Source organism: Pteropus vampyrus, unplaced genomic scaffold (assembly GCF_000151845.1).
Source record: "Pteropus vampyrus isolate Shadow unplaced genomic scaffold, Pvam_2.0 Scaffold397, whole genome shotgun sequence".
In the NCBI taxonomy this organism is placed as follows: Eukaryota; Metazoa; Chordata; class Mammalia; order Chiroptera; family Pteropodidae; genus Pteropus; species Pteropus vampyrus.
The window spans coordinates 1,265,085-1,274,983 of record NW_011889178.1 but is presented as its reverse complement, the minus strand read 5'-3'; the positions used below and the strand labels follow the sequence as shown (position 1 = coordinate 1,274,983).

General features: G+C 42.8%; 1 protein-coding gene across 1 annotated transcript in view; it reads right to left on the bottom strand.

Moving 5' to 3' along the window:
- GZMA (granzyme A) overlaps nucleotides 1-7,370 on the bottom strand; it is a 19,758-nt gene extending 12,388 nt beyond the window's left edge. Inside the window, exons 1-4 of the mRNA XM_011380624.2 lie at nucleotides 7,232-7,370; nucleotides 7,004-7,101; nucleotides 5,483-5,606; nucleotides 4,426-4,523 (exon numbers count right to left, since the gene is read on the bottom strand). Coding sequence (XP_011378926.1) covers nucleotides 4,426-4,523; nucleotides 5,483-5,606; nucleotides 7,004-7,101; nucleotides 7,232-7,370 — 459 coding nt within the window. The remainder of the gene's footprint in view (nucleotides 1-4,425; nucleotides 4,524-5,482; nucleotides 5,607-7,003; nucleotides 7,102-7,231) is intronic.
- Nucleotides 7,371-9,899: the final 2,529 nt, after the last annotated feature.

The following is a 9,899-nucleotide window of genomic DNA, read 5'->3' as shown; positions in this document are numbered from 1 at the left end:
ACCATTATTTATTGAAAAGACTATTCTTTTCTCATGGAATTGTCTTGATCTTTTTGTCAAAAATCAATTTGCCATAAATGTTAGCATTTATTTCTGGACTCTGGATCCTATAACATTGTCTATCCTTATGCCGGCACCACACTATCTTGATTACTGTGGCTTTGTAGAAAGTTTTCAAATTGAAAATGTGTGTTTGCTAATTTTCCCTCTAACTTTGTTCTGTTCTAACAATCTTTTCAACATTGTTTTGACCATGAAATATAAAATTAAATATTGTGTATGCAGGCTATTTCTTTATGTTCTTGGGAAAAATTTTAATTTATTCCAACTGTGAATAAGCCATGGCAATATTGTAAGCCAGTAGTTCTCAAAGTGTGGTTTGTGGACTCCTGGGGGTTTCTGAGACCCCTTTTTGGGGTCTGCACAGTCAAAACTATTTTCATAGTAATACTGAGAGGTTGCTTGTCTTTTCACTCGTGTTAACATTTTCATTGATGGCACAAAAACAGTAATGGGTAAAACTGCTGGTACCTTTGCACAAATCAATGTAGTAGCAACAAACTGTATTAGTAGTCACAATTATTTATTGTCAGGCACTCATGGAAAAAGAAAGGAAAAAGTTAGGTTCACTTAAGAGTGTAAGAGATGAAACAGTAGAAACAGTAAATTACAAAAAAATTTTAACACGTCTTTATCCTGTTGTAAATGTTATTTTAATATTTTATGTGATGTGGGAAGAATGCAAAGTATGAAAAAAGCATTTTGGCTGCACACTAAAGTACAATGTTGCCTTGAGGAAAAGCACTAGTGCAACTGTTTGAGTTGTAAACTGATCTATCTCTTTCATGGAATACTATTTTTACTTGAAAGAATGCTGACAGACAAATATGATTATGAGAGTTGGCTATTTGGCAGACATTTTCTCAAATATGAATGAAGTGAGCCTGTCACTTTAAAGAAAACAGCTAGCCATGTTTGTTGCTTAGCATAAAATTAGAGCTTTCAAGTGAATATTAATTAGCAGTTTGGAATACTTGTGTCTGCTGTCATGAGCTTAACCTCTTCCCAACACTTAAGAACTTTTCTGATGGGATGGTAATGATATGAACAAATGCGATTTAAAAATATTGCATAATGACATATGTCAAAATTTAGAAGATCTATGTAAATCAGTGAATTGATATTTTCCAAAAAAAGCAATACATGCTGTTACATGAATTTGTATTTGAATTTTCTGTCTTCTTTCTACAGTAGTAGAGGAGTTATTTGCTACTGGGGATTATGGATGCAATCATATTAATTAATCAATCAATTAATTAATTAATTACACAAATATTTATTGAATGTCTATTAGATGCCAGACACGATGTTAAATGCTGGGGATAAAAAGCAAAAGTGAGTAAAACAGATTTAATCCTTGCCATTTATCCCGGGAAAGGTCCTGGGACTGAAAATCTATCTCCATAAGTGGAAGACAAGGAAAGACTAAAGAAAGAGGCTGACCACTCAAGTATGGTAATTAGTTGATTAAGGGAAACCGACATATGGGAAGGTCTTGGTTGACTGCAAGACAAAATGGATCCCTGGGCCACTTAACAGGTGCCAGAGAATTATGTAGGATAAAAGGAGGGTATAGTCACAGGTACACGAATGCTACCAGATACAAGACATTACTGACCAGTTCAGAACAACAGCCTGTTCCAGGAACCAGCACATAGCAGAAAGGCAGAAGAGGGGTGCTGATTTGTGTTAGAATAAACATGATCGTAATCAGCCAGTTTTCAAAGGCATTTGTGGTAAGCAATCTCCATTCTGGCCCGGGTCCAGCTCAGGTAGCAGTCACATCATGGAACAGTCTCTCCTCCACACTCCACACCTCATGACTAGCTCTTACAATCTCACGTGCCACCCCTCCTCTGCGAGATGACCTGAGTGATCAGCAAGGGGCTTCGATATCAGGCAGGTAGCTTGCCTAGCTGCCAACTGACTGCATGAAAATACAATCTACAGCAACAATATAGGCACATACAAGAAAAAAGACAAATTAAGAGAAGCAATCTAAGTAGTAGCAACAATTTTTTATACCATGCCTCCCTCTACCCCAAGGCCCAAACCAATGTATAACATAGAAGAGATATTAGCAAATTTATCTGGTCTAAAAACAGAACATCTTGTCTGGATGGTGACACAGATGCCCCTTTGCTAAGGTTGGAAAGGCAAATATTTCATAGGTACTTGAAGTGGGAGATCATCTTTTTCTACAGGAATTACACTTGCAGCCTGATCTTTAGATGTCAATGTGGTCACAGCCTTGGGAATCTGGCCAGGCTGAGTAAACCACACATATTGGCTGGGGAAGGTTATGTTCTCCGGTGCCAAGAGGTGAATGGGCTCAGTAATATGCCAGACTAGAACCGCTGCCTTCTCTCTTCTTTTGATGGTGTGCATCCAGGTCCACTCATAGTGTGTTTCCACTGTTCCCGACTGCATTTGAATAATAAGATCCCACTGGATATTGGACAGTTTCTTCTCACTCCGGGGCATGAAGTAACCGACCTATCCTGGAATAATATCTCATTGTAAATTCTAGTAGATGGTCCCCTCTCCCAGGGTGATGAGCTCGGGGCCCTTGATACTATTGTTCTCTGGTCCACAGCAAGGGTCAGAACTATTGCTGTATCCTTTGTTTTCCATACCCTTACAGTATTGGATGCCTCAGCATGAGTTCCCAATCTGGTATATGGGGCAATAGGGTAATATATTTAAATGACCAACCCAGCTGGTCATTTAAATATATTAACCCTTGGGAAAGCAATTTTGTCTGCCTGACCAACATAGCTTTCCTAGGACACTGTTTTTCTGTTCTACCATGCCTGCAGGTTATATGAGAGGTGGGATCTCCATTCAATGCTGTGTTCTTTTGTCCAGTCCTGTACATCATGTCTTTTGAAGTGTGACCCCTGATTGCCATCTATCTGATGGGGGTACTTATACATAGTACTTAACTTTTATGGTGGCAGCTTGATTTGCTCACTGACATGGGAAGGCTTGAGTCAGGCCAGATGTGGTATTTAGAAAACCAGGGTACATATAAAGCCCTCACTCAATGGGAGAAAGCTTATGTAATCAATTTTCCAGTCTCTTACCAGTTGAGGGCTTCAGTGGATGGTCTCTGGTTCCCGTGGCAGTTATCTAGGGTGTCGTTTGGAACAGACAGGGCAGGCTGCATTAACCAGATCGACATATTTTAAGGGCAGTCTGGCTTTCTTGGTGATGCACCATCCTATCTGGCACTTCAGTGCCCATTTTTTTTTTTGGTATACCCAATCTGCAGTGTCAACTGATTGGTCAGTTGAAAAAGTGTGTATTTTTGCTTAAGCTTCCTGATTACCTATGGGCTTGCATGCCCTATGGACAGGGGCACGGAATACAACAAGGTCTGCCTGGGGCTCTTGTAAGTGAGTCCAAATATTTTTTCTCTATCTCTTGTGCTCATAATAGTCTCTCCATAATCATCCACCCCTCCATCTTTTATTGCCAGAGCCACAGAGTCAATCCTTTCAAAATGGCCCAATTGTCTGTGCATAGGATCAGCAAAGTTTGTGTGTTATTACTGACCAGGCAGCTCTTAACTCAGTCTGCTGCCTATTGTGGTTTGTTCCTGTTTCTATCTATCCAGGTAGACAGATTTGCCCCAGCTAGATCCATCGGTGTATCTATTCTTTTTATTTATTTATTTTTTAAAACATGGATAGGAGCAAGGGCAATTGGATGGTTTATATAACCAATATGGCCTAATAGTTTCTCCATCTCTAAAGACAGAGACCTATTGACAGTACTCCTCTGCTGTAGGTAGGCATGCCATTTAGTCAGGTAGGAGTCCGAGCCATGGCAGAGGCAGTCAGTGGAACCCACTGACTGCCAACCCACCCCTTGATAAAGAGAGAAGTTCTCACCATAACTGGGTTTTCCTTAGTAAGAGGCTTTGTCTACAGAGGTGCTTTATATGCTGCCAGTAGTTGCTGTCCTACAGGGTGTGTCAGATCTCTGCCCCCTTCCACAGTTGGGACCAGAATCCAAGGGGCACTCTCTCCTTTCACTGTTTTTGCCTAGCCCTTGTCTTCTGGAGTCACTGAGACATCTAATGTAAACGGCAACCCCACCTGGGAGAGTCCAAGAGTTTTAAACCTTTAACTAGTATTTTTGCTCTCTTAAAAGCAGCCTGTTGTTCTGGTCCCCAGTCCCAGATGTGTTCCCTTTTTACTAAGCAATACAAGGGGCAAAGACGTTGTGCTAAATTGGCTGTAAAAGTTTACCAATACTCCCAAATTCCCCAAAAAGCCTATACCTTTTCACATTTTTTTTTTTACTGTGGGTTAAACTTGTACTTTGTCTATGATGCCTCAGGAACAATGTGGGTCTTACCGACTGTACAACTGGCAAGAGCTTTACTGCACTGCCTTCTGCAAATTCATTGGCCATCCTTTCTTCTGTAAGTAGTCCAGTAAGACGTGTAGGGTTTTCTGCAGTATAGGCAAATCTTCACATGTTAACATTATGTCATTAATGTAATGGGTGCATTTTTCTGGAAAGAAAGCAGTGACCAATGCCAGGCCATAATTCCATAACAAATGGTGCAGCTATGTAAATAACCTTGAGGGAGCACTTGGAAAGTCCATTTTTGCTCTTCCCAAGTAAGTTGATCTTGGGATGCCATAGCCAGAGGTATGCTAAAAAAGGCATTGGCCGGGTCCAGTACAACATGATACATTTCTAGGACAGTAGCTAACATGTCTAATATGGTGGCAACATTAGGCACAGCTGCGTGAAGGCACTGTCTTATTTAGCTCTCTATAGTCTACTGTCATCCTCCAGGAGCTATCTGGTTTTTTTACTGGATACGTGGGGCTATTAAAGCCATCTTGTGCAGAGGACACAATGCCCACATGGTCGAGCTCTTGGATGTGTCTTCCCAATAGTAGGTATCGTCTGATTTTCACCACCTTCCATGGTAGTGGTGAACCACCTGGTTCCCAGTTGGCATTGCCTCTCAGAATCAATTTGATGGCATGTACTCAAAGGTGGATTTCTCCAGTAGAGGTTTGTGAAGTCTGATCTTGTTGGATGTCAATATCCAGTATGTTCTCTGGGATTGAGGAAATAAAAACCTCATATTGAAGGGGAGTGCCCAATTTGGAGAATATGGGGAATTCTCCCAACCATTACAGTCTGGCCTCCATATCCAAGAGAAGACCAGAGATTTTCTGAAGATTAGTATGTATTATGGTACATGCAGCACCAGTGTCAACCAAAGCAGTTACTCTTTTTATTTCTTGTGGATCAGTGAATGGTTAAGTTCCACATGAGGCCTCAGATGCCCCGCTGTGGCTCTCTCTTGAGGATGATCTTGGCCTTCATCCTATACTGGGGGGTGGGAAGCACGCAACCAGAGTAGGAAGAAATCCAGGAGGGCTCCCCTGACCTGTTGGGGTGTTCTCTGGGGGAACAGAGGATATTGGGTAGAACTGTTGTTCTGATTTTAAAGCTTTCCATAACCTCACTAGCACTACATCAAGCCCGTGGTCAGTCTTTTCTCCTGGAGTTCCCTGCAGCAACCAAATCATGCCACATTTGCTTTTCGGTTATCCTCACCGGCCTTTTCTTTCCTGTTGCATTTATTTCTCCCTTTTCTTTTCCTCTGCCTGAGTTCTGAGTCTTTCAACAGCTTGGTTGCATTCTCAGGACAAGTCAGTTTTTTCTAGATCCATGATAGATTGCCCGACGTCATAAATGTTCTGCCTCACTATGGAGCTTATCATCCTCTAGTATATACTTGGGGCTGCTTGCAAAATCTTTGCTTTCGTTCCTGCTGTAAAAGTAGCCTGGTCAGGTCCTTTGAACACTGGGGCATAGATTGCTTGGCATGGTCAGTTGAAAAAGTGTGTATTTTTGCTTAAGCTTCCTGATTACCTATGGGCTTGCATGCCCTATGGACAGGGGCACGGAATACAACAAGGTCTGCCTGGGGCTCTTGTAAGTGAGTCCAAATATTTTTTCTCTATCTCTTGTGCTCATAAGAGTCTCTCCATAATCATCCACCCCTCCATCTTTTATTGCCAGAGCCACAGAGTCAATCCTTTCAAAATGGCCCAATTGTCTGTGCATAGGATCAGCAAAGTTTGTGTGTTATTACTGACCAGGCAGCTCTTAACTCAGCCTGCTGCCTATTGGGGTTTGTTCCTGTTTCTATCTATCCAGGTAGACAGATTTGCCCCAGCTAGATCCATTGGTGTATCTATTCTTTTTATTTATTTATTTTTTAAAACATGGATAGGAGCAAGGGCAATTGGATGGTTTATATAACCAATATGGCCTAATAGTTTCTCCATCTCTAAAGACAGAGACCTATTGACAGTACTCCTCTGCTGTAGGTAGGCATGCCATTTAGTCAGGTAGGAGTCCGAGCCATGGCAGAGGCAGTCAGTGGAACCCACTGACTGCCAACCCACCCCTTGATAAAGAGAGAAGTTCTCACCATAACTGGGTGTTCCTTAGGAAGAGGCTTTGTCTACAGAGGTGCTTTATATGCTGCCAGTAGTTGCTGTCCTACAGGGTGTGTCAGATCTCTGCCCCCTTCCACAGTTGGGACCAGAATCCAAGGGGCACTCTCTCCTTTCACTGTTTTTGCCTAGCCCTTGTCTTCTGGAGTCACTGAGACATCTAATGTAAACGGCAACCCCACCTGGGAGAGTCCAAGAGTTTTAAACCTTTAACTAGTATTTTTGCTCTCTTAAAAGCAGCCTGTTGTTCTGGTCCCCAGTCCCAGATGTGTTCCCTTTTTACTAAGCAATACAAGGGGCAAAGACGTTGTGCTAAATTGGCTGTAAAAGTTTACCAATACTCCCAAATTCCCCAAAAAGCCTGTACCTTTTCACATTTTTTTTTTACTGTGGGTTAAACTTGTACTTTGTCTATGATGCCTCAGGAACAATGTGGGTCTTACCGACTGTACAACTGGCAAGAGCTTTACTGCACTGCCTTCTGCAAATTCACTGGCCATCCTTTCTTCTGTAAGTAGTCCAGTAAGACGTGTAGGGTTTTCTGCAGTATAGGCAAATCTTCACATGTTAACATTATGTCATTAATGTAATGGGTGCATTTTTCTGGAAAGAAAGCAGTGACCAATGCCAGGCCATAATTCCATAACAAATGGTGCAGCTATGTAAATAACCTTGAGGGAGCACTTGGAAAGTCCATTTTTGCTCTTCCCAAGTAAGTTGATCTTGGGATGCCATAGCCAGAGGTATGCTAAAAAAGGCATTGGCCGGGTCCAGTACAACATGATACATTTCTAGGACAGTAGCTAACATGTCTAATATGGTGGCAACATTAGGCACAGCTGCGTGAAGGCACTGTCTTATTTAGCTCTCTATAGTCTACTGTCATCCTCCAGGAGCTATCTGGTTTTTTTACTGGATACGTGGGGCTATTAAAGCCATCTTGTGCAGAGGACACAATGCCCACATGGTCGAGCTCTTGGATGTGTCTTCCCAATAGTAGGTATCGTCTGATTTTCACCACCTTCCATGGTAGTGGTGAACCACCTGGTTCCCAGTTGGCATTGCCTCTCAGAATCAATTTGATGGCATGTACTCAAAGGTGGATTTCTCCAGTAGAGGTTTGTGAAGTCTGATCTTGTTGGATGTCAATATCCAGTATGTTCTCTGGGATTGAGGAAATAAAAACCTCATATTGAAGGGGAGTGCCCAATTTGGAGAATATGGGGAATTCTCCCAACCATTACAGTCTGGCCTCCATATCCAAGAGAAGACCAGAGATTTTCTGAAGATTAGTATGTATTATGGTACATGCAGCACCAGTGTCAACCAAAGCAGTTACTCTTTTTATTTCTTGTGGATCAGTGAATGGTTAAGTTCCACATGAGGCCTCAGATGCCCCGCTGTGGCTCTCTCTTGAGGATGATCTTGGCCTTCATCCTATACTGGGGGGTGGGAAGCACGCAACCAGAGTAGGAAGAAATCCAGGAGGGCTCCCCTGACCTGTTGGGGTGTTCTCTGGGGGAACAGAGGATATTGGGTAGAACTGTTGTTCTGATTTTAAAGCTTTCCATAACCTCACTAGCACTACATCAAGCCCGTGGTCAGTCTTTTCTCCTGGAGTTCCCTGCAGCAACCAAATCATGCCACATTTGCTTTTCGGTTATCCTCACCGGCCTTTTCTTTCCTGTTGCATTTATTTCTCCCTTTTCTTTTCCTCTGCCTGAGTTCTGAGTCTTTCAACAGCTTGGTTGCATTCTCAGGACAAGTCAGTTTTTTCTAGATCCATGATAGATTGCCCGACGTCATAAATGTTCTGCCTCACTATGGAGCTTATCATCCTCTAGTATATACTTGGGGCTGCTTGCAAAATCTTTGCTTTCGTTCCTGCTGTAAAAGTAGCCTGGTCAGGTCCTTTGAACACTGGGGCATAGATTGCTTGGCACATATCCAGCTCCCTAAGTAGCTGCCCCACTTCTCCCTCTAATTTCCTAACTTGGCTTCCGCCTCTGGCTGGGTTTCAGTGGCCAGCCAAACAGCCCATAAGAGCAGTCAGCACACAGCTGCAGCCCTGTGCTTTCTTTCCTTGCCTCAATGTGTTATGTGTAGCTCTTCAGAGAAGTACATGAGGCCAGCCAGTGCTTTCTAGGCTTCCCCATACTCACGTGGTGGTCCACACACATTTAATATGAAGGCCACCCCTCTCCACATGGAAGTAGATGGCCAACATGGGATTTTCTCCACAGATGCCTCTTTCCCAAGGCCCATTTCTTTGGTCTCTTGCTGGCTAGCCAGTTATCAGTACACACAGACCCAGGGAAAAGACCCGAGACTGAAAATCCATGTCCATAAGCAGAGGGCAGGGAAAGACCAAAGAAAGAAGCTAGACAGTTCAATATGATAATTAGTAGAGTTTGTTTAAGGGAGACTTACATACAGGTGTGTCTTGGGCGGCTGCAAGATGAAATGGATTCCTGTGATGCTTAATAGGAGCCAGAGAATTATACAGGGTCAAGGTGGGGATAGTCACCAGTGGTAGTATATGAATGCTACCAGGTATTGGACATTATTTTACATGCTTGATTAGCTTAGGACAATGGCCTATTCCAGGAACCAACATGAAGCAGAAAGCAGGGAGGGGCACTGGTTCATGTCAGAATGAACATCGATTATGGTCAGACAGTCTCCATTCTGGCCTGGATCCTGCTGGCAGGTCAGACAGCAGTCCCAACACAGAAAAGTCTCCTCTCCACACCTTATAGAGCATAGAATCTACTAAGGGAGACTTTTATAAATTCATGCAATGATCGTAAGTTGTTATAAGTATCATAAAGGAAAAAAGTTGGGTACTGAAATCGAGACTACTAGGGAGGGTCTGTTTTAGAGAGGGTGGTCAGAAAAGGCTTCTCTGAGCAGCTGTTATGTATGTATGTATGTATGTATGTATGTATTTATTATTTTATTTTATTTTTTTTTAGAGGAAGGAGAATTTAATGCTGGCAGAGCACATGGGCTTAATAGCACCAAGCACGAGCTCCCCTGGGTTAGATTTCTTACAGCTTATATACCTCTGCAGTATCCAAGCAAGGGGCAGGTGATTCCTTTGTCTGAGGTTCTACATGAGCAGCTATTATTTAAATCGAGACCTGCCAGATGAAAAGGAGCCAACCTGAGAAAACCTGGTTTGTGGGTGAGTGAGTGTATGTGTGCGTGTGAGTGTTTGTGAGTGTGTGTGTGAATGTGAATGCGAATGCCTGTGGGGTGGGTGTATATGTGTGAGGCCCAGTGTGTGTGAGGGCAGGTGTGTGTGAGGGTAGGTGGGTGAGAACAGGTATGTGAGGG